The sequence below is a fragment of the Polypterus senegalus genome, chromosome 9 (genome assembly GCF_016835505.1).
Source record: "Polypterus senegalus isolate Bchr_013 chromosome 9, ASM1683550v1, whole genome shotgun sequence".
In the NCBI taxonomy this organism is placed as follows: Eukaryota; Metazoa; Chordata; class Cladistia; order Polypteriformes; family Polypteridae; genus Polypterus; species Polypterus senegalus.
In genome coordinates, this window is record NC_053162.1 from 12,486,981 (window position 1) to 12,513,489 (window position 26,509).

Below are 26,509 nucleotides of genomic sequence, written 5' to 3' on the forward strand. Positions count from 1 at the left end.
AAATTGTACTTAAGAGTGGCACCTCACGGTTCCACAAGGCACAACCCTATGCCATCCGTGGTTGAAAAGGAATTGGATAGGTTGGAGTCAAACGGCATACTTTCTAAAGTAGACTGGAGTCCTTGGGCAACCCCAGTTGTCAATAATAAAGAGAAATGGTACAGTCAGGCTCTGCGGGACTTTAAGGTCTCCATTAATCCTGTGCTACAAGCTGAACAGTATCCTCTGCCGAGAATTGAGGACATTTTGCCAGTTTGTCGGGTGGTCAGCGTTTTCAAAGTTAGATTTAGCAGATGCATACCTCCAGATGGAAGTAGAGGAAGACTTAAAGTGTTCCTGACCATTAATACAATAAAGGGTCTTTATCGTTACAACAGGCTTGCTTTGCTTAGACTGAGTTATCACGGATGGAATTGAGAAAATGTGTTGCATCCACTGGTGTTTGCATAGTTACTCCTTCCCTGAAGCTCTGTTTTCCATTAAATTGTTGCAGGTTAAGATTCTGCATAAGGCAGGATCCAGCCCATCACATGTTACGCTCAGCACACTCACTCAAGTAGGTCAAAAAGCACTGTGTGTTCAGAAAAAAGCAAACATTGCTTATGAGATAAATAAAATTAAACAGCAATAGCCCAATAAACAGTATGTAAAATGGCATTGCAAAAGTGTGAAGGTAAAAGGTGTGAAATCAACCCCGACACAGACACACACAGAGGCACAACTTCAAAGCACACAGGACTTTTATTTTCTTCTTTCTCTCATGGGAAACGCCTTCCCCGTTCCCCACAAATAAGACAGTCCCCAAGCACTTTTCTTTTCTACTTTTGTCTCTGTCTCTCTCTTTCTCTTTCTTCCTTCCCCACTCCTCCAGGCAAGCTTCCTCTCCCTCCACCCGACTCTGGCTCCCCGAGTTGTGGCAGCTGTCCCCTTTTATAGAGCACCCGGAAGTACTCCGGGTGTTCCATGATCTCCGTCCAGCTGCACTTCCGGGTGTGACAGCAGCCCTGCAGAGGAGGGTTCAGTAATTATCCATATGCCCCCTGGCTGTGGCCACTGGACCCAGCAGGATTGAGCTTCCCTGCTCCGTGGCCAATGTAGCAAGCCAGGGAGACTGCCCTCTGTCATCCCGAGGGAGGTATTGCCCAGTGTAAGGTCATTCCCCCAGTTCTTCCGTTACGGAGGTGTCCCAGCCAGTTAAGAATCCCAGCCGCCCATTACAAAGGTCAAAATTAACTGCAACTAAAATTTATAGTTTGATTCCTGACTTATACCTAGCATTGGCCAGAATGGACTTCAGCTTCCCACAACTCCTGAAATACATTCATCAGGTTCAGTGAGTTGGTGATAAACATAACAACACAAAAAAATTGACATAAGAAAGGAGATAATTCAGTCCCTTAAGGTTGTTTGTTTCGCTAATAGCTAAGCTATCCCAATATCTAATCCAGATACTTCTAAAAGGTTATCTGATTTCCCTTTCAACTACACGTCTGTATGTTATAGTTTGTTCCAGAGTCCCACAACATTTTGCGTAATAATGTATTTCCTGGCATCAGTTCTAAATGCCCTTTACCATAATTTGTACTGGTGTTCTCAAGTATGTGATTCACCCTTAAGCTGAAAGAAGTCTGCTGGATCTGCTTGATCAGTGCCTTTGAGGATTTTGAAAACTTTCAAAAGCATGAATTGTTGTGCTGGGAAGCTCAAAGCTTCTATTTGGGACTAAGATGAGCCAGTTGACGGTTTTGTTGTGTATTGACTATGCCCCCCAGGCACCTATGATGGAAAGTGTGACTGGCACAAATTCACAGGCACAGACCCATGGCACACTGGAGGGGATTATTGCTCTCCGATGAGCTGGAAGTGTCTGGAAATTCTGCAGGAGAAGCTGGAGACTGTTTGCTGAGGTTATTGTAGTCTTGTTTGCTCTTTAAATTATCTTCTGTTGATGTGTATTGTTAACATACAAAGTGACTAAAAGTGACTATGGCTTTAGACTTTAATTTAGAAGGTCCCTATCAATAACTATTTGTTCAACTCTAAGTAAGCCATTGAACCATAATGTACATAAACGTGTATTGTTGATCTCTCCTTACAAAGTGCCTCCTAATGATAATTTGCTGTTAAAATATAAAATAGGGGTTGATTGGTGGATAGTGAATAAGGCATAAATGTAAAACTATAAGGCTTTTGGTCCCATCATAAAGCTGAATAGACCTTAAGCAAGTCACAAACTCTGCCCACAGTCAAAATATACATACCAGTCCATGATGGCGGAGTCGAAAGATAAAAGACTCTTAGCTTACCAGCCCATCTACATACCTGTCCTCACCAATGCCCATAATCTGTGGGCAATGACCGAAACATTGAGATTGTGAGTACACATGGCAGAAATGAGGTTTCTTCAACAGGCTGGCTGGGCTGACCCTGAAACTGTGAGAAACTCAATGATTTTGGAGACCCTCATAGTAGAGTCACTGCTCCTTCAGATCAAGAGGAGACAGTTGAGGTGGTTTGAACATGTCATAAGGACATCTCCTGGGTGGCTCTCACTATAGCTGCTCCGGGAACATCCCACTAGGTAGAGACCCTGTGCCAGACTGAGGACACTCTGGAGGGATAATGTCTTTTATCTGCCTTGAGAACATCTAGGAATTTGCCAGGAAAAGCTGGAATCTGTAGTTGGGAAGAGGGAAGTCTGGGCTGACCTGCTTATCTTGCTGCCACCAGGACCCTCACCAGGAAAAACAGTTTAATAAAAGTGCCCTGTGATGATGTGCTATTAAAATATAAAATAAGGATTCATTTATGAGCAGTGAATAAGGCAATAGTGGCCGAGTTTCTATCAGCTTCAATAATTCACAATGATCTGAGAGCATCACCCACCCTACCCATAGTTCAGATATACATTTAATCATAGATCTCTACTTAACGACTTGCTTTATAGGACATGCATGCTGTTAATGGCACTATACAGAACTTACACTAATTGACTGGTAGATTGTAATTTGTTGAACTTTAAACCATAAAGTTGGCAGTTTAATCCCCATTGAAGGCTCACTGTGTGATCCTTAGCAGCGTGATGGGTCTGCCTGTGCTTCTAACATAGACAATTAATTCAACATAAATATCTATATGTGCAATCATAAATGTGTATGTATACAGTGTCTTGTGATGGTGTATACTGTAAATGGTGCTCTATATAAAGCAGACTATTCTTAAAGGTGCTGAATATTAAACCACAAGGATAAACATTCAGATCCTATCGATGAGAACTTGAGTGATCCTGATCAAGTCACACAGCCTTTCTGTACAACAAATATCCAGTATGTAGAAAATGGCACCACATGGGTACTGTCAGGCACATGGGCGTGAGGAGTGTTTTACAGGTCTGTCATGGGTGAGTACAGGGAAGGAATTAGGCGTAACATCTCCACTAATTTTAGTCCTGTCTGTCTCCTTAAAGCAGAAGAGAAGAAAAGATCCTGAAGCCCCTTTAAACCTTCCGGCCACATCTCTATATAAACCAGCGCCCCATCGGAAGTCAACATTCAATTGCACACCAACTTCTGAAGACCACAAAGCTCCTCGCCCCGAAGACCTCTTTTCCACATGACGCTAACACAATTGTTTCTTCACCACACTTGTGCTTTGTTTTTGGTTTGTCCTTTGGACGCCTAAATTAAATGGGGCATCCCATGGGACCCCAATCCATATTCCTTTGTTCTTGTTTTATTTTACAGCATCTACAAATGGTGCTAGGGTGGTGTGTGCTGTAAAATTATATAAAATAAAAACACAGCATTACATCTTTACTCAAACCTAGGCTACAGCTCCCTTCAACCTAAATGCAGATTATCTCAGCAGCATCAGGTATAAGGATGGAACCAGTTCTGCATAGGACATCAGTTCAATTTACAATTGCCAAGTAACCCTAATACAAACATTTTTGGAATGTGGTAGAAGATGAAGAAAATCCAAATCTGTTTATCCTACTTATACATGTAAGAGATGTGCACTTAGAGCTTTCTGGAATGGTAAAGCCAATAAAAATGCTATTTGTTTCATGTTCTCTTTCAACTTATTACCAAAGCAACCTTCAGCTAGACAAATTAGTTTAAAATTATTTGTAACTACAAATTGTACTGTGTCATATGTAGTGATGAGTGAGCATGCTCGGCCGAACATGTGTTCAGCTCGAGCATCGCTATGCTCGGAGCATGGCGCTACTCGAATGAGCACCACATGTGCTCGTGCGCCATGCTCGAGTCTCCGCCCTGCACGTTTCGCGGGTTTGGAGACATCCAATCAAGGGGCAGGTAAGTACTGCCCTCACTGTAATGCCAGTAGCCATGTCAGGGGCTGGCATTACAGTGATTGGCTGGCCGGAACACGTCATCGGGTGCTATATATGCAGGCACTGTCATATAATGTTTTAGAGCGTCAGCTCACCTGCAGGCACTGTCATATAATGTTTTAGAGTGTCATTTTTCCTGTAAAATTGATTTTTTTGGGGGGTTTTGGGCGTGTTTTTGTCAGTCTGTAAAAGTGGTGTACAACTCGGACAAACTGGTTCCCAGCAGCAACTTGGGAGTCCAAGATGCATCCAGACATCGTCCTCATGCTGTTCCCGGTCCATTTGGGTCACTTTCTGACCTTTTCCAATAAACCAGGCACCCTGCCCTCTTCAGAGCAGGGGGTGCCTGATTGTCTCCCATTGACTTACATTATACTACATCGCGATGTGTTCGGACCAAACTCCCAAACACCCGAACACTTTGGTGCTCGCTCATCACTAGTCAAATGTGCATGTCAGGGGCTGACCTTCCAGGCTCATCCGAGGTAAGCAATACTACCCTGGGATGAAAGGGGACGCTGTTGCTAACAGTATCACCATTTTCTGACCCCCAGAGCTCTGAGAAGATGCCCAATGAGTGCAACTGACTCCGCCCCTTCCGGTCAGAGGACTATAAATTCAAGGCAGCCTCTCATTTGGTCGTAGACTCGGCGCAGGATGGAGCTCTACCCTAGACCTGACTGCTCATGAGAGGCAATGCAGTTTAGCATTTTCATTTGTTTTTGGTTCTTGTTGATATCATTATTAAATGGGCAACACAGCTGGCGCACCCATATTTATTTTGGACCTTGTGTCAACCTTCTTCAACCACACCTGGCATATTGATTATGAATGTGTGAGTGGTGTATCCATGGTAGCCTGCCGAATTACACTCTATGTAGCACCTTGTGACCCAAAATGTAATGTGATAATGGATGTGTTAAGAAGCAGATAGACCTTTAAAACGTAAAGGATTAAAGTCTGTGAAGGGCTCGAGGTTGGAAAAGTTCGACAGGAAGATCATTTAGTGATCATTTGATTGCTATCCAAGAGATAGAATTTATCATTGTTATTATTATTATTATTTTACATCAGCAGAGCATGGCCCCCTATTGCACTAATTAGGACTTGCATGACTGCTCAGGTTTCATTCATTCTTCAAAAGCCAAAAAACAGTGGTATATTTGCACATTTTTAGCATTAGAAACAAAAGGCTTTTTCATTTCAGCTTACACATTTTCCACGCTACATCGTTAACATATGGATGAACATGCAGAGAGTGATAAACACAACATTAAATGCTATAAATATGGCCGCCGTGTTTGTGATAGTTTGGATGCCAGGAGGAGAGAGTAATAAAGTATAGCATTTTCAGTTAAAGCAATGTATGAATAACAGGTGATGTGATCAAAGAGTTTAAAAATATGAAAGGAATTAGTACAATAGATCGAGACGCTCACTTTAAAATGAGTTCAACAAGAACACCCGGGCACAGTTGAACTGAGTTGAGTTTTTTTAAGGGTAAATTCTGCACGAGCGTTAGATGGTTTTTCTTCACACAGTGATCCACAGACACATGGGATAAATGACTAAGCCGTGTGGTACGGAGTAGGCCTTGATGGACCATCAAAACTCTACTTGATGTAATTTTGGAGCAGTTAGGAGGATAGGATTGGCGAGCTTTGTTGGGTTGAATGGCCTGTTCTCGTGAAAATCTTTCAAATGCTCTACTCCAAAGTTTTTCTTTTATTTTTGGTTGGCCCACCTGTGAAAGGCAGACAAAAGAAAATGTTCTTCCAGACACTTTCATAGGTAGATGGCTTTCCTTTCCCATGGGTTATCGTGCCATACCAAACCCCTTAAGGCCATGTCATATTAGACCAGTGGTTCTCAAACTGTGGGGCGGGCGAAGGGGGGTGCGAAGAAAAAAATATAAAAAATAGATCTATTGAAACCAAAACAAATTAACTTAAACTACATTCTGATACTAGAAAAATAAATATAGAGTTAGCTAAACGTCGATAAAAGTTAAGTAGGTATAATAAAATATGCATCCATGATATATCATTAATTAAAAAAGAACATATTGGTAAAAAAAATGTTAGGGGGACGCGATTAAAACTGATATAAAAACTCGGATCACAAATATTTAAAGGTTGAGAAACGCTGTATTAGACGCCTTTTCCAGCAATTTTCAAGCATGGCCTTCATTTATAAAACCTTAGCAAGTTGGTGACACAATCCCATGAAGGTTAGTCATCTACTATGACATGCCCAGAGACTCACGTCAACTAGCCCCTCACCAAACAAAATGTCTGTCTTTTTGTGCAATGAGAGCTGACAACCAATGGATGCTCATCCAGAAGTACAATGCATATAATGCAACAATGAGGAATGCAAGTGTTCTGGATCTCTCAAATAGAAGGGATGTACTTCTTGTCTGATGTCTCACGGATTACGTATCACAAAAGAATGGGAAAAAAGGGCAGAGATTGCGGATGAACTTGCTGTGTGTGTTCACCAACTCTGTCAGAAAGGGGCAAGAACAACCAGAGGCGGCCTTAGGGGTGTGCGTGGTCTAGGGATGACCAACCCCACGAGGGGCCGGTTACGCCAAATGTTGTTACCGGTATGTGTGGACTGTATAAACTTGCGTGCGAATTTAATAAAAATAATGTTAACATACACCACATTTTCTCATTACAGTATTCAGCTAAATTTTTTGCAAGATAACATCCATCCATCCATCCATTGTCTAACCCGCTGAATCCGAATACAGGGTCACGGGGGTCTGCTGGAGCCAATCCCAGCCAACACAGGGCAGGAACCAATCCTGGGCAGGGTGCCAACCCACCGCAGGACACACACCCACACACCAAGCACACACTAGGGCCAATTTAGAAACGCCAATCCACCTAACCTGCATGTCTTTGGATTGTGGGAGGAAACCGGAGCGTCCGGAGGAAACCCACGCAGACACGGGGAGAACATGCAAACTCCACACAGGGAGGACCCCGGAAGCGAACCCGGGTCTCCTAACTGCGAGGCAGCAGCGCTACCACTGCGCCACCGTGCCGCCCCCGCAAGATAACAAGCAGACTTAATCAAAATATAATGATATAATCTATTAAAAAATTGAAATGCATAATTCATGACAATACCACAAAAGTGTGAAATGCCGGTGTCATGTGGAAATTAGCAGGGCCTCTTCTAGAAAAGTACCCACATTGTAAGTATACGCTGAGTCTCGATATGCAGGATGTCATAGTCATAACTCATGTTGATGTCATGTCAGCCGGTTAGCATTAGCAATACATGTTTTTGTGCATTAATATTCAGACTAGAGAATATTTTCAAAGACCTTGAAGAGGAATTTTAAAAGGGTTCCTCTTAGAAGCATCTCAAATATAAACATACTAGAGAATATAACTTGACAAATCCGCTCGAACGGGACATGCGAACCTCAAAAGTGGGGTCCCCTTAGGTGCGGGGCCTGGGGGGGGGTCGCCCACACTTGCACACTCATACGCCACTCTTGTGAACAACTGTGCTGGAAGGTTGGAATGCAATTGGTAAATTTGAAGTGCACAGCGATTTTTACTTTATATAACTGACACGGCTGCGGTGGCCTGGCGATCTGCCCGGAGATTTGTTCCTGCCTTGCGCCCTGTGCTGGCTGGGATTGGCTCCAGCAGACCCCCGTGACCCTGTGTTAGGATATAGCGGGTTGGACAATGACTGTCTGACTAATTGACACGGTCTGGTGACAAGATCAGTAACTGTGGTCAGCAAGTCTGACATACCCAACGACTAGTAGTCACATAATGTGACATCAGCTTTAGTGACAAATGAATCCTAATTGCAACATTCATCTGTTCATCTATTGCATGAACTTGATTTTTCTAATTCTGGGTCTCATGATGCTACAACTGTCCCAGTAGCATCTACTAAAAGAAATAATAAATCAGCTTTCAATGTGGGTACATTCACAGCATGACCAGTTCTCAATTTTAGAGTGCCCAATAAAACCCAACTCACGTTTCTTTTGGAGGAAAAACGGATTATCTGCCGAAAAACGCACTGTGGAAATGGGGAGCAGGGGACAATTCTGTATTGATGGTGACTGAATAGTGAATCAAAGCTTGCCACCTGGAGCTCTAAGATGGAAGAATTTTAATGTATTCCTATTAAGCAGACCTTTATTATTAATATTATTTATTTGGCTGATGCCTTCATCCAAGGTAGCTTAAAATGTCAGGATATGTTACAACTGCTTCTGGATATTTCTGACAGCTGAAGCAGAGGCAGGATTTGTAACTTGCTCGGGGTCACAGTGTGAGGCAGAGATGGAAATTGAACCAACCAGCTTGAGCCTGAAAGCCCAATGCCATAGCAAACACACCGTACTACCATCCACGCTTGTAAGCCCAGCATGTCATAAACTAATTAGAAACGCAATACTTTTCAAAACACAAAATAACATGCAAATAAAATGCTAAAAATAATATTGAAACTAAAAGGGAAAATTGCCATGCAGAGTATATGATGAACTGCCATGCCGCTGTGCTGCTCCTAATAGTAAAATAACAGCAAATTTTCAAACAGTGGCCTTCAAAAAGTGCCACTGCCCCCATGTTGGAGGCCAACCTAGTGGAATATCGACACTTTCCCCTCAAGTCCATGTGAATGCCAACAGCATATTGTAAGAATAGACACGTTAAATTCAATTTTGGGTGTTGTTGCTGCCTTGTGCCCGATAATTTCTGGGTTGACTCTGCCCTGAATAAGCGGGTTAAGAAGATGGATGGATCAATGGTGTTTAGAATCCTAACTAGGAAAAGAAAATCCGAGCACATTTCTCCAGTTTTGATGTCACTACACTGGTTACCTGTGTCATTCAGAATTGACTTTAAAATTCTGCTTATGGTTTACAAAGCCTTAAATAATCTCGCTCCATCTTATATGTCGGAATGTCTGACATCTTATATTAAAAATCGTAACCTCAGATCCTCAAATGAGTGTCTCCTTAGAATTCCAAGAACAAAACTTAAAAGAAGTGGTGAGGCGGCCTTCTGCTGCTATGCACCTAAAATCTGGAATAGTCTGCCAATAGGAATTCGCCAGGCTGATACAGTGGAGCACTTTAAAACACTGCTGAAAACACATTACTTTAACATGGCCTTTCTATAACTTCAATTTAATTTAATCCTGATACTCTGTATGTTCAATTCATCATAATAACTATTCATAGTGGCTCCAAAATCCGTACTGACCCCTACTCTATCTTCTGTTTCTTTTTCCGGTCTGCGCCACCACCACCTACTCAAAGCATCATGATGCTCCAACATTGATGGACTAAAAGCCAGAAGTCTACGTGACCATCATCATCAAGTCCTTCCGTGAGAACCCTAAATACAAAGAGGACTGTTTCATTTATGTTAGGTAGAATTCCCAGAGTGGACTGGGCAGTCGAATTGTCTGGAATCCCTACAGATTTTAGGTTCTACAGGTTTTATTTGTTTTTTCTGTCCACCCTGGCCATTGGACCTTACTCTTATTCTATGTTAATTAATGTTGACTTATTTTATTTTCTTACTGTGTCTTTTATTTTTCTATTTTTCATTATGTAAAGCACTTTGAGCTACTTTTTGTATGAAATTGTGCTATATAAATAAATGCTGTTGTTGTTGTTTCTAAATTATCCCTGCGTGAATATGTATATGGCTTGGCATCCCATTCAGAACTCGTTCTTCTTTCAGTCCTGCTGGAATATGGTTAAGCTCCTCAAGGTCCCTTTAACAGAAACGAGGATCCATTCGTTTTTATTCAAGTTCTAAACCAACAAGACCCCATAATGCCACACTTCCCTCATGAGGCAGGACCCTACTCAAGTTCTATTCATACAATGTTGTGCAGCCATGCCTTCGTATTCACTGAATTCTCCACCTCTGGTCTCTTCATTCATTCTCACAGCCTATTCTAGCAGGTCCAGCGTGAGACTGACCACCTCCATCCAGCAACTCCTCAAAGGAAAAACAGGTCTGGGAAATGGTTGAAAAGATGAAAATGAAACTTCTTTCCAGGGGTTCATACCCTGGCTCCCTCTAATGACTCTTGAAATTTAAACATGTAAATATCCCGAAAGATCCTTTGCAGACAAGCACTAAAGACAGGCTCTTTCTCCACTACTGTTAATGTTGATGTCGGTGTTGGGGGCACATAAAGATTTTGTTTCTGAAATACATTTTTCAGTTTTTAAATCACTAACAATTGTGAGCTCAGAAGTGCTGATGGCATTCTTACACTGAACTAGCCGTTCCCCGCGGCTTAGTGAAAGAGGACAGTGAGGAGGGTCCCTGCCCTGACGTCACACTTCCCTCTCCCCTCGGCCCGGGAAGATGTCTCAGATTAGCGCCAATATATCACTCCTGCAAGCAAACTATGATTATTAGCGCAATGAGAGAAGCCGCAAAATCAACCGGAATTTTCAAGCAAATTCTAGAAAAAAAACCTGATCTAAATCTATTAAGTAGTTCTCTTGTTCGCTAGCTAAGTGGATTGTGGAATATGGCCGGCCAGTTAGCCCAGCCAATACCCCCAGGCCGCGAGGTGGAGCTCTCCCTGCAGCATGGAGGTACCCCGAATACCAGCAGGGAATCATGGACAGTGGAGTTTTCCTTTACAGCCCTGCTGGATACTGTGGGGGCCAACAGAGGACGCTGCAGGGAGGCCCAGAGACTCTTACGTGCCCTATAACCCAGAACTACGTCTTAGTCACAGCGACAGGAGGAACGACGTACTTCCGGGATGAAGAAGAGGACTTTTGATCTGACCCGGAAGTGATAGGAAGTCACGTGGACTGAAGGATCGGAAACACTTCTGGGTCAGGAAATATAAAAGGACTGTGGGAGATCCCAGTCGTTGAGCTGAGCTGGGTGGAAGGGTGGCAACGCGTCTGAGAGAGTGGAGGATTACTGAGTATTGTGGAGAGGAGGTGCTCTGTGCACTGTATTGTCTAAATAAATTAATAATTTGGACTTTTATCTGGTGTCTGGCGACTGATCTGAGGGTTCAAGGGGACGACAGTGCCTATCTATCACAGGATATAAGATATGCCCAGAGGCTGGCGCATGATTGAGGAGGGCACCACCCCGTTGCGTCTCTCTCGGATTCATGCAAATAAATCGGTACCGCATGCAAACTATGATTCTTAGCACGATGAAATCAACCAGAAGGTTCAAGCAAAATTATAGAAAAAAACTATATAAATCCATTAAGTAGTTCTCCCATGAAAGGCGGACAGACAAACGTTGGATTTTATATAAATAGAGATGATTAGTGTGCCTTAAAACACCTAAGGGCGTCCTGGTGGTCCAGTAGTAACGGTGCTCTCTAACAACAAGGAGGCCAGGGTTCCCACTCTAGGTGATTCATCCATCCATCCATCATCCAACCCACTATATCCTAACTACAGGGCCACGGGGGTCTGCTGGAGCCAATCCCAGCCAACACAGGGCACAAGGCAGGAAACAAACCCTGGACAGGGCGCCAACCCACTGCAGGGCACACACACACACACCCACACACCATGCAGACACTAGGGAGAATTTAGAATCGCCAATGCACCTAACCTGCATATCTTTGGGCTGTGGAAGGAAACCGGAGTACCCGGAGCAAACCCACGCTGGGTGATTCACGTGTTTATAATTTTGCATGTTCTCCCCTGAGTTTCCTCAAGGTGCTTCGATTTCCTCCCATAGTACAACAATATGTGGGTTAAGGTGAACTGGCATTGCCAAGTTGGCCCCAGTGAGTGTGTGTTTGGCACCCTGTCCAGGGATTGTTACTGTCTGGTGCCCGATAATTGATGCACAGGCTCTGGCTGCCCCACAACCCTTCCTTGGATGAGCAGATTAGGAAGATGGATTTATGAAACACCTAAAATGAATGTCAGCTGCCATGTTAGGGGGCAACAAGAGATGAGGTGGTGAAGAAAACCGTCCGTCTTCAACAGAAAGTTGGTCTAGTGGACTGGAACCCACAAGGATGCAGATTCAGTCTCCACCTGCATGAAACGCCTCACTTTCCTCTGTCCCAATGTTATAAAACAAAGATGCCCACCATGCTGTAAAAACAGACGTTTGGCTGGGTAACAGTGCTGTTATTTTGAACTTTTTGAGCCAATAAAGCGGCTCAACGGGGTTTTCTTTAATTCTTTTATTTCCGTCTTCTGATTCCATAAAGTGAACTCTGCAAACAAGCGAACAGCTAAGCTCCAGACAAGGCACCTAGTCTATCCTCACACTCTTTCTAGACCAGTTTAGCCTAACACGCAAACCATTGGGATTCCCAGAAAAGTTGCACTAGCTGTAAGAAACCCAAAGGGAAGCTGCAAACTCTAGGTCAGGCAGTCAAAGATGGCTAACATTTGAACCCAGGTGTCCTGACTAACACACTACTGAGTCTCCATGGTTCCTTAATGCATAACATCACCCTGTGATGGACTGGTGTCCCTGGTCAGGTGTTGTTCCAAACTCCCCATCACCCTGCTCTGGATGTGGATGAGCAGATAATAAATATGGATGGATGGATGGAATCACCTAACATGATTATCAGCTCTCGTGTCAGGGGGCAACAAGATAGCTAATGAAAATGTGCAACTGGTAATAGTGATGCTACACAGAGAAGAAAGAGAAAAGGGTCCACCTTCAACAGGATCTTGGTCTAGTTGTCTGTAAATCACAAGGATGTCGATTGAGTCCCAATCTCTGATTCAACCTGACTGAATCACCTCACTTTCCTCTGTGCCGGTGTTAAAAAAGGACGCATAAAATATGTCTGGATGGGACTCGCTAAAGAAGGATATTATAAAAATAGAGGTTTAGTGGGTAGCCACGTTATTTTGAGCATTTTGAGCCAATGTAGGGGGCTTAATCACCTTTATTTGCTTCTTTTATTTCCAACATCTGATTCCACTAAGACCTGGGTTCGCTTCCCGGGACCTCCCTTTGTGGAGTTTGCATGTTCCCCTCGTATCTGCGTGGGTTTCCTCTGGGTGTTCCGGTTTCCTCCCACAGTTGCATTGGTGATCCTAAATTGTCCCAAGTGTGTGCTTGGTGTGTGTGTGTGTGTGTGTGTGCCCTGCGGTGGGCTGGCGCCCTGCCCGGGGTTTGTTTCCTGCCTTGCAACCTGTGTTGGCTGGGATTGGCTCCAGCAGACCCCGTGACCCTGTAGTTAGGATATAGCGGGTTGGATAATGGATGGATGGATGGATCTATCTATTATATAGTGCCTTTCATATCTATCTATCAATCAGTGCCTTTCATAATCATCTATCTATCTATTATATAGTGCCTTTCATATCTATCTATCAGTGCCTTTCATAATCAACTATCTATCGATTATATAGTGCCTTCCATATCTATCTATCTATCAGTGCCTTTCATAATTAACTATCTATCGATTATATAGTGCCTTTCATATCTATCTATCTATCAGTGCCTTTTGTAATTATCTATCTATTATATAGTGCCTTTCATATCTATCTATCAGTGCCTTTCATAATTAACTATCTATCGATTATATAGTGCCTTTCATATCTATCTATCAGTGCCTTTCATAATTATCTATCTATCTATTATATAGTGTCTTTCATATTTATCTATCAGTGCCTTTCATAATAATCTATTATATAGTGCCTTTCATACCTATCTATCTATCTATTATATAGTGCCTTTCATATCTATCTATTTATCTATCTATTATATAGTGCCTTAGTAGTTAGGAATACAGCGGGTTGGATAATGGACGGATGGATGGATTCCACTAAAGTGAACCTTGCAAACAAGAGCAAAACTAAACTCTGGACAAAATGCCTCATCTCTCCTTGTACTCTTTCCAGACCCAATTCAGCCCAGCAAGTTCATCACTGGGATTCACAGAAAGGTGGAAGCACCTGGAAGAAACCTGAAAGGAAGCTGCACACTCTACACAGGCAGTGCAATCGCTGGAATCTGAACTTGGGTGTAAGAGACTGGTAGACCACTTGGCCTCCACGGCCCCTAATTCATAAACCACACCACATCCATAAACCTACTCAATCCAATTTAGGGTCATGAGGGTCCATAGATTATCCTGGAAACATCATTCACAAAGCTAACCCTGTTATGGAGAGTCGGTCCTTTCACAGGTCTACTCACTCACACACATGCAGCCGATTTAAGACCACCAACTAAAACAACACCCGTGTTTTTTGGGATATTGGGAGGAAATAATAGAAAAAAACCCACACAGACACGGGAAGAATGTGCAAACTTTCCACAGACAGCAGCCAGGCATTGGATGTGAATCCAAGATGCAGGATTTGTGAAGCCACAGTATTTCTCACAGACAAAACAAACATGGATGTTCATTTTAAAATGTCAAAATAAACTTGAAAACCCAAGAATATTGAACGGCATACCCGGACTCGACTGCCTTTATTTGTGTTGAGTCTGCATATTCTCTCCATATCCATGTGGATTTACTCTTGATACTCCGGTAATAAATATTTACTCTTATTAATGTTTTCATGAAATGTGATAATTAATATTGGAAACTAATGCACAAAAGCGAAACTCAAAGTAAAATGTGCAAAGGTTTTGTAATATGTGAACATTTTTAATTAATATTTGAGAGTGCACATTTTCTGAAACAGTCTGTTATGATGTGCCAGGTGATGCTCATCTTTGGAGATACTAAATCCTTCTCTTCCTGGCTCTGTCCAAGGCAAAATGAATTCACTTTTTACATTTCCGACGCTCTGTGTGTTTATTTCTTTAATAACTCGTTTGCACCTTTTCTCTTGATGTCGGCTTTACTCTGCTGTCACTTCTTAACGTTAATGGACTCCTGCGTACATTCACTTCATTGTTGCTGTGCCGATTTGATGTTGAGGAGTTTGTGGGCTCAGTCTTTGCCAGCCATTTGTCTTTTATTTGAATTATCTTAGGCTCCATTGAGTTGTATTCTTGTGGGCTTTGTAACGGTTCTCTTTACACTCTATAAAATAACGATTTACTGATTGACTGATGGGTTGAACAGGAAAGTGATGTACCATTACGCATTTGCTGTTGCGAACGCCGTGTTTTTCATACAGTTAGAAATTAATCAGCGGCCCTCAAAATGCAGATTGAGAAATGCTGACAAGCTCCAGCCTGCCCCTCCACAGACACAAGCGAGCAGCTGCTGCTCGGCTCCCCACCACACAGCCACAAGCTCAAGTACTTCCGCCAGCTTGGCTGCATACTGGCACCCACTGAATGGGCTTTGCAGACCAATGGCCACCATTCTTTTCTGCAGCCTCCAGCAGCCCCCTCAACCCTCTCCTCCTGAACATAACAAAATAACGCAGGGTAGGGGCAAACTACAGTTTGAGTAAACTCTTCTGGTGGCGCCCACGTTAAGAAAAGATGTCGAATGAATGATGCCAAATTATATGCACTTTTACTTTTTTACTTTATCAAGGATCTTCTTTTGGAAGTGTGTATAATTTAGAGTCAAGCGAGGCTGTGTCTGGCAAATGCTGTTATATTTAGTAAAAGCCAAACAGGAAAAAAAAAAGAGAAGAATTACATATTTAAGTTTCTTTTTTAGAAGCTGTTAACGAGTCTATCCATTAGAATAAAATAATTCAGTGCTTTTTATCAATACAGATGCTCTCCCCACACAGCACGTATCAGTAAGGTCAGCTCCGCTGCTAGTCCTGTGATTAATTGTCAGCTTAATGAGTGTTTTATAAAATCCCACATTACATAATTCTCAAAAAATTCTCCTGGTCCCATGCCCATGTCACGCTGACCATAGCGGTACCCCATAATGGTTAAACCCTTTAGGCGAAATCAGATGAAATGAAGACGATTCCGATTCAAGATAACATATTATATCATTACCAGTGTTGTGATTTTAGATAGATAGATAGATAGATAGATAGATAGATAGATAGATAGATAGATAGATAGATAGATAGATAGATAGATAGATAGATATTAGGCACTATATAATAGATAGATAGATAGATAGATAGATAGATAGATAGATAGATAGATAGATAGATAGATATGAAAGGCACTATATAATGGACAGACAGATAGATAGATAGATAGATAGATAGATAGATAGATAGATAGATAGATAGATAGATAGATAGATAGATAGATAGATAGATAGATCCATCCACTATCTAACCCGCTATATCCTAACTACAGGGTCACGGGGTTCTGCTTGAGCCCATCCCAGCCAACTCAGGGTGCAAGGCAGGAAACAAACCCCAAGCAGGGCGCCAGCCCACCGCAATAGATAGATAGACAGATACCATAAAAAAATGCATGCATATATATAGGAGAAAGGCACTCTTAGGGACTACATAAAATGGATACACTGATACATGTACATAGATAAAAAGCCACTACATATGCCCAAATGCTTATATATATATATATATATATATATATATATATATATATATATATATATAGTATATATATGTATAGACAGGTGAATAGATAGATTATATACATAAGGTACTCGATATATGTGAAAAAGATTACATAAAAATACATACATAAGAAAGATATTTTATGTAGATAGATATGAATGGGGTCTCAAAAATAGACATATAAAAACATACATAAGAAAGGAACCATATACATATAGCTATGAAAGGAACAAAATAAAAATGAGTAAACAGACACCTGCTTGCACAGTATACATACATGAAAAGGCATCATACAAAGAGACAGACAGAGACAGACAGACAGATCTTAATTAATGCCTGAGGTAATCTAAAGTAACATAAATCACGAAAGGTATTAAAAGGAAATGCACATTATTAACAAAAAAAAATAGATTTTAATATCTGAATCAACTGGCACAATCTCAAATTATGTTTCAATGAATAAATCAGACTGTATTTATTACCCTGGCGTGCCAACTCTCTTTAACGGTGGTCACCATCCATGTCCCGATCTTTCGCTCCTTCGCTTTGATGTTAGTCTCATTTTAGCAGTAGTATGCAATGGTACTAATATAGTAATTGTTATTTGTTTGTAGCAGTTGTGTTCGTCTTATGTTTAGAATTAATGTAATTTACTCATTGTCATTTTTCTGGTCTACATATTACACCAGCAATCTAGAATCATTATTTATTACATTGAATTGATGTTTGTTATCGCTATTGTGAAAATTTGAGAAAGGTTCGATTTCTGTTGGTTAAAGAGATTTTCTGACTTCCACACAATGTTATTTGTCTTAAACGTGCAGCGCTCCTGAGCTCTTTTTATGCATTTCTTGTGAAAATGGTCCCATATCCCAGACGACACGGCGTTAGCTTTTGTTTCAGAAGGATTAGCCTACTTAGAAGTTAGTCAGCTCCCAGTTCAGCGGGTGACTAAGAGCTGACAGTCTTTGACTAATGGAGGGGTCACAGAGAAGAGAAAAACAAGTAAAGCTTGAGCCTGAATTGACTGGCATCCGGGAACATATTATAATGCACAACGTTATTTTCATCCTAATTACTCTTTACAAATACCCAACAATAGTCTTACGAATATTAAGTAGTGTGCAAATAAGTTTATAAATAATAAAGAAATATAATTCGTCACCTATTTTCTGACAGGATTGCAGGTTAAGTGTGTGTGTGTAATAATATTCAGTATAAAACTGTTCTCTGAATAATACAGTTTAAGAAGTGAATTCTGTATTTGAAAAAGTCGCGTAATGCACACTGTATTGATGCACGTTGTGACCAGTGTTATGTGAAATAATGGCTGATTAACTACCTGAAATATATTTACTATTTACAGCGCGTATTGTACAACTTTTCATTCTTTTTATTCCTAAACAATTTAGTAGAGTGCAGGGCCATGTAAGGATGATTAATCATTCTTGATTAAAAAATATATATATATATAAATATATATATAACTTAATAACATGATACATTCAACAATTACATTGCCATACGTATTTATATTCAAATTTTCCAAGTTTAATTTTCAGACACAAAAGAGCGTTGAGGTCTTTATAAGTCAGCCAATGTTATTTCTGAATAAAATAACAAATAGAAACCAGGATATAAATACATTGCTCATTCCGTTTCTCATATGTTCCCAGTAAATGTTACTTAAACCAATCCACGTCTCAATATAGATTTTCTTATGTGAATTTCTAACACGATTGTTTTCCCTTGGATGCTTGTCTTACTTTAAAACAAAGATTCGAAGTCGGTTAAGTGAATACAATGTCATTCCGTTATACACCTCTAGGGGGCACCAGAGCTCTAAAATAATCCCACACGGTCTTCAGTAATGAAGTTGTTATTTGTTATATATTTAATTCTATTTAAACTCAGATAAAGCCTTTAGTAGATTATAAATCTATTTGCCAGTTAAACATGTTTTAACAAAAGAGAATTACGGGAGTAAATTATATAATACAAATGAAAATTAGATGGTTTACTAACATAGGATGCTTAGGGTCTATCATGCATAATTACTGGTCATGTCAATTATTGAGTGAGTGTTTAGCATAAAGCACGGTTCACTACATAATGGGACGGGGGTAAGCGAGATATTGCTATTAATTTTCTAATGGAGGTGTAAGAGACACTTTGATCTGGAGTTTTTCACCCTCAATTAAATCTATTCAATTGATCTGAGAAGCAGTGTTTAAGTGTACTTACTTCATTTCCCACCCGTATTTTTTTAAAATTCAAGAACATAAGTGAAAACCTAATATGCAACATACCTATTGATATTTTAACGAGGATTATAAAACATAGCTCAGGTGTATGTTATGCAGATTTGACTCCGTGTGAAATAACATACATTAAACTTACTTCAAATAAAGATCAAACATCTAATTTTGTTACAAAAATCGATTCAATCACTAATAAGACACACACACACATATATATATATATACTGTATATTCATAGAGAGAGAAATAGATATAGTTATATACATATATGTATGTGTGGCATAATAAATCTAAATGTATATATATATATATATATATATATATATATATATATATATATATATATATATATATATATATATATATATATATATATATATATATATATATATATATATATAATACTATTATTTGTACCATGTTTTTCCAGTGCATTTCGGTAAAACTCACCCCGGATTGGACGATGGTGCTCAGTCAGTGCAATATACACGCTACTGAGCCAGTTATCAGTCGCAAGTTAACTTATCTATTTTTGTGAGTGTGTGTATGTATGTATTATTCATTTTTATTTTTATCTATTTCTAATTTGTTTTTCTTTTCCTGTAACAATTTCTTTAATATCCTGTAAATCACTTTGAGCTATATAGCCTTTGTATGAAAATGTGTTGCAAAAATATTCTATTTGTTGCTGCAAGTTATTCTGATAAGCAATGCAAGCATAATCAATATTTAAATATTTTTTTTACCTTTGTTAAAATATTCTTGTTGATTTTCTTTTGGGTGTTTGTCAAAATAATTCCCAAATAATCTTTTGAGCTAATTCCTTGAAAAATGTATTTATTCATGCGCTAATCAAGAAGAAAACATGAATTCCATAACTAGATGGTGAAATGATTTCTGTATGATTTAGTTTGTTGTGAGATCTGAAGCATTTACTGTATGGACTTAGCGCTCAGTTGCTGCCTTACTCCACCTGCTGCCGTTATTGGCTCCGGGGTCTCAACTGTGAGCTAGAATAGACGGATTTAGAAAATGAAGGTGTGGGCATTTATTTGATGGCTAGTTTTTTAACATTTTTTTAAATAATTGTTGTGCAATCTTTTATTCCTTTATCATATCAAAATGCCAGGACGTTAGATTATAAAATGACACTTTACTGGATTATGCGGCTCCTTTGCTTTACACAGAACTATTTTATTCTGGGAGGGGTTCTATGCATGTGAAATGGGGTCTTTGGTCTTTGAAAAGGTTCTTAATATGTAGAAGAATATGAAATCTTTAATGTCCAGTAGGCTGCAGTGTGCTGACAGATCAAGGAAAGCTGAACTTCAACTGCGGTACTGCACGCAGCACGTCTTTTTAAACTCAGGAACCCATTGGTATCTTATAAATCTGCTGTTATCTTTTCATAGTTATATACCTTTATGGAACCAGTTACTGGTCTAAATAAATGAATGATCTTTCTGGAACCTTTACGTGGATGGTTCTTTAGGGAAAAATAAGAAATCTTTAATGTTTATTAGGCTACATGCAGGGTACCGACAAATCCAGAAAACCTGAACTAAGCCAATGTGATTGCATGCAGCAACTGTCTTTTTAAACTCAGGAACCCATCGGTATTTCATAGATCTCCTTTCATCTATTCATTGTCATTTATGGAGCCTGTTAACGGATCTTAAATAAATAAAGAATCTTTCAGGACCTTCATGCAGATGGTTCTTTAGGGAACAAAAAATGGTTCCCCTATGGCACCGCTGTGAAGAACCACCTTGGCACTTTATTTTTAAGACTGAAGTTGTAGGATTTTTATTATACGGGGTTGGGCTAAAAAACCGTTCAGTGTTCGGAGTAGAACTTAAGAATTTTACAAATTCATCAGACTGAAAAGTGTGGCAGTGTTTATCGAAATTTGGTAGCCGCAGTTCCTCTTTCCGACTCCTAAATCCCATTTGATGTATGAATAGATAAAATATTCCCGGCTGTGGGAGGCTTTCCCCCCTTTCTCCAATTCACAGAGGGGGCATTTTATTCAGCATTATGTACAGGTGCTTCTGTGTTCAACAAGCTTTCAGACATTGATTTACTGACCTAAAAACCCATCAAACTGCAATTCAACAAGTGAAAAAGAAATTACGATCACAGAAGCCCTCTTTTTATAAAGAAATCTTTTTGAAGTTCCGGCTTCCATGTGAGCCATTTTTCCACTTGTCAGCCTCCATCCTCGTCTAAAATCCTCCAGACCAGCTCTCTCTGTGTAACTCGCCACAAACTGGGACTTGTCTGGCTAAAGAAAGGGGGCCAATTTAAAGTTTCAGCTTTTGAGGAGGAAGAAGAAGAACAAGAAGAGGAAGAAGAAGAAGAAACAGGGTCCCCGTAATCCTTACAATCCCTCCCCCTTTGAAACAGTTCCCAATCTACAAGAAGTGCTCTATAAAAAGAAAAGGGAAAAAATGCAAACACGTATTAACTTAAATGTGAATTCAGTTGCCGGTGCTTTTAACAACAAGACTTAATTTTGTATAATGAAACTTCTGTGTGCGTTTTAGAACATGGTGTACGTTTAGATATAGATAGATAGATAGATAGATAGATAGATAGATAGATAGATAGATAGATAGATAGATAGATAGATAGATAGATAGATAGACATGAAAGGCACTATAGATAGATAGATAGATAGATAGATAGATAGATAGATAGACATGAAAGGCACTATAGATAGATAGATAGATAGATAGATAGATAGATAGATAGATAGATAGATAGATAGATAGATAGATAGATAGATAGATAGATACGACTGCCACATACAGCAGATACGTGCTAGAAGCAAACCGTTATAATTCTTACAAAAATGGACGTTGATGGGCGATCCTCTGTAAATGGAATCCCTCTGTCCACTGAAAACAGTAGAACGTGCAGACACGCTTATTAAAATAAATTACTAATTTTCAAAAGAAAGTAAACTGTATATATGTGTCTCTTGTCCTCGTCAACGGCAAAAGATACTTATGCGAACAAAGTGCTTGAAGATACAAGCTGTTAAAGGCGAGTAGGCAAAACCGTTAACTCTTATTAATCGGGATTTTAAAATAGCGTATCAGAAACCCATTCGGACGCTATGCCTGCATCTCTGTACAAAACAGTGAGGGAACAAACGTCTACTTTACACTGATTCGTATTTATACTCATCAAACTTTTAAAAAAGCCTTAGAGCCATAACAAGTCCCGATCTCCCCACCACGCCCCGCAGGCCAAACAAGCGTACCTCCGCCCCACAAATACCAGCAAAGTTCTCGGTTTTTACTTAGTAACAAAATAGTTGAAAAAATATTTTGCTTGTTAAACGTGTTACTTCCTAGGTCAGAATTTCGATTTATTTGATGCAGGCCCTTCGAGGAGTCACATTTATTCATAAGCAACTTGCACCGATGCATCCGTTTCTTTTTTAATTGGATCAACAGACACCAGGTTAATGAGCAGTTCTCTTTATTCCTTACAATAAACGTACTCGATGTATTTCCATGACGATTTAATTGCGATTGCCTTCATCTGCACAAAATAAAGACACGGCTTGATTAAACTCTCTTTTTTTCCACAAAAATAAAACGTTCATGTTCCAACGCGTGCAGCTTTCAACATGAAGTCTGCAGATTTGTACTCCTGATCAGTTTAGTGACTATTCGCTTTAAATTTACAAGCTTACTGAATTTACAGAGCCACAACAAAGAAGAGGAGAAACAATTAACGAAGGCTGCTTTCCTTCACGTGACTGCACTTCACAAGGTTGTTTATTGCATCAATTGGCAAAGAAATGTCATTTTTAGACGCACTTATTTCGATCTCTCTGTTTATTTCGATTGTCTCTTTACACCAGTAATTTCTGAAAATGATCTAGCCTATTTCCGTATGTAATACAGGTTTAACTCGGGAAGACATTTACAAGAGTTACCTGTGAGCTGATATCGGTGTCCCTAAACTTTTTCTTATACTTTGTTTTATTTGTAGTTATTACCAACAATGTATACATTACTTTAGCTGTTTTTGGGGTGCAGTTGCGAAATGTGTACCCATTATTTCAATAAATATACTATTCAGTATTCCGGTCCATCTACGTTCGATTGATTTTCAAAGGGAGATATGCTTAAGTGTATTTAAAATGAAGTGTGCACATGCTTAAAAATAAAGGTGCCAGGGTGGTTCTTCAGAACAAAACCATGAACGAACCATTTAGGGAACCATCCATATGACGATTCCAGGTAGAACCCTTTACTTTTCATCCGTTAACAGGTTCCAAAAATTAACCATGAACAGATGGACGCAGACTTGTGAAATGCCATTTGATTCCTGATTTAAAATGGACAAAAAAACACAAGCTAAGTGCAGGTTTTCTTGATATGTAAGTATCCTGCTAAGGTATACTGTGCGATTAAAATGTTCTTTTTTGTTTTGTCCTAATATTAAGAACTTCTTTTAAAATCCAAAGAACTAATTTCATGCGCAAAGGACCATTCCCACAACAAAACGATTCTTTCCAGGCAATGGTTTAAGCAAACAACCGAGGAACCTGCCGTTATGGTGCCGTTATTTTCAAGAGTGGAAACATCCTAACATTTTGATTTGACTAAATGAATTTAAGATTGCACAAAAAAAATAATAAAAATAAAAAATAATAGAGCGCATTTAAATAGAGCATATTAATCATCAAAATAAATACCCACCCATTCATTTTATGAACCCGCTTATTCTAGTTCAGGGTTATGAGACCTCCGGAGCCTATAAGGACAGCATCTGATGTAAAGCAGCAACTAAGCGCTAGCCCATCAAATAAATATTTCAGTTTTCACAAGAGGCTTAACCAAACAGAAGGAAAGTGTAAGGCAGGAACCTTTTCAGAACCCAAAGACCAAATTTCATCTGCAAAGAACTTCTCCAAAATGAATAATGTTTCTTTATCAAGCAATGGCTCTGGATTCACACAGCCCAAAGTGCCATTATAGGCAAGCGTTATTTTTAAGAGTGAGTCATAAGTTTTATATGTTTGTATAAAAATATATAAATTTACTAATTACGCATTACATATACATAAATATATGCACACATATAATAAATATAAACACACATATATATGTTTTACACACACACATACCTACATACAAATACATATATAGTGTGTGTGTGTGTGTGTATTGGAGAAAGAGAGTGAGAGACAGTGTGTCTATAATTGCATGGATGGATAACAAATTGTAAATAAATGTATCCAACACTTCAATTAATGGATAAGAAAAATGTGCCGCTGGAGAAACAATTTACATTTAAAATGTTTCACAAATCTTTCTGGAAAACAAATGAGTAGAATTAAAAAAAAAAAATGAGGATTACCATTTAAAATGTTAGCACGACAATGGATAATCTGCAGCACAATAAGAAAGGTGTTAGAAATTGTCAGGTACTGTGCTTCAGAAATCTGTTACAGCCTCACGCCTTTTGTATTCTATAATTCTGCACAATATATTCACACAACTACTACGTGAAAAATGTTTTCTCATAAACAATTTTGATTAATGTATTGATTAATGTGAAGTTAATAACCATTACCCCACACCCGCCCATTAAAATGGATTTATGATTGTCCACCGTTAGTTATCTAGGATGAAACACTCAAGGGACCATCTGCCCATCTATACCCGGAAAGAGTCCCCATTCTACCCCCCTGCTTACACACACATACACACAACACTGCCACCATCGCGACCCCCTTCCCTTGTCGTGTGTGTATATATATATATATATATATATATATACAGACAGAGAGAAAGAGAGAGTTAATACTCTTTTCCAAGTCTAAACTTTCAAGTCGACGGGAACCTGCAGTTCAGAGGAAACCCCGTGAATGGTGAACACAGACAACAGTTGGATTACAGGTCATTTTGGAATAGATTTTTGAAGACTCATAGAAATCTAGTAGTGATTATAACTGAGTAAGCCTTCAAATCTGAGTTTCCTAAATATCGCAAATAAACTGATCCCTATCTGGGGGCGCGGGTGGCCCATACTCTTTAATTAAACGCACAATGTTCTTGTTTAACAGTGGCTCCCACTTAAAGAAAATGATAAGTCCCTTACCTGCATTATACGCCGCCAAGTCAGCGCCAGGTCCCGGGCTCTTCCTCTTCCGTGGCCGTCCTTTCTGGACAGTACCGACCCCGTTATAATAAGGCAGTCCGAGGGTGTTGGCAGCCCCAAGTCCAGCGCCCTTGTTGGAAGCTACGTCCGAGTGATTGAAATGAGATTGGTATTCCCCCTGAATTAAAGTCTCAAAGTGAAGCCGGCAATAAACTAAGTTGTCCTTCATGCCAAAGTGGTCGCCGGTGGTGAGCATTTTGTTGCAGGTGGTACAGGTGAAACAGTTCAAGTGATAGACCAAATCCCGGGCCCGCATCACCATCTCTGAGGCAGAAATCCCAAGATGGCACCTGGCGCACCTCTGAACGGAGAATCTCCTGGATGGAATGAAAGAAAACAATTTATGTGAGGATCAGAACAGATGAGATGATTGTTAGGAGAAATAGTCAGTAAGATTAAACGAATCCCTCCTTACATCTGTGTTTCAACACTAATCCGAGTGTAAGTGGTGTAGCTTTATTCCGTAGCTTTACTAAATATCATATTTGCAACAGAAAACAGAAAGAAATGTTCCTAGCAAGTATTAAACAGCAAAAATTGTAATGAATCCTACCAATGAATATTACCAACGCAAAATCTGCATACACTGTCAAACCAAGATCCGTTATCAAATAGGGATCAGATTGTGAAAAAGTTAGTAAGTTATATGACATTACAAAAGCTTGTTTTATTTTCTTTTCTTCTTCTGTTTTTTTTTTTTTTTTTCTTCTCAGCTGGTATCATATAAACAGTCCGAAAGTGTGCGGATGCCATCTGCATAAACACAGTTTCAATAGCTTTAACCCCCTAAGGGCATTCAGTTTTGTCTAAAAAAAAAACACTGAGAAAATATATTTAAAGGAGTCTTCATATTACCGATTTGTATAGCCTGGCTTCATTAATAAAACAATTTAGGAAAGATTTAATTAAAGGCGTTTAATAAAAGAACACATCATATGATCGCGTAGGTTTGGTGTAAGACATTACACAGTCGAAATAGATAGATAGATAGATAGATAGATAGATAGATAGATAGATAGATAGATAGATAGATAGATAGATAGATTCGGCTAATCTTCATAAATAGTAAATCGTCTCTTTTAATAAAAGTGAGACGCCAGGTCCCACACCATTTTTAACAAGTCCCAGGAGGATGAGTGCCATGGCTGCCTGATTCAGCGGACTAAATCTCTGGATGACAAAAAAAAAAGAAGAAAAGCATTACCTGTCTACACACCAGATTCAGACGCAAACAACATATGTTAAAAAGGA

General features: G+C 39.6%; 1 protein-coding gene across 4 annotated transcripts in view; it reads right to left on the reverse strand.

Annotated features, from left to right (window-relative positions):
- The window catches only part of LOC120535113 (LIM/homeobox protein Lhx2), a 102,601-nt gene that overhangs the window by 19,033 nt on the left and 57,059 nt on the right, over positions 1 to 26,509 (reverse strand). For all 4 annotated transcript variants that reach the window (XM_039762704.1, XM_039762702.1, XM_039762703.1 and 1 more), the window contains exon 3: positions 25,199 to 25,575. In XM_039762704.1, the coding sequence (XP_039618638.1) occupies positions 25,199 to 25,575 (377 nt within the window). The remainder of the gene's footprint in view (positions 1 to 25,198; positions 25,576 to 26,509) is intronic.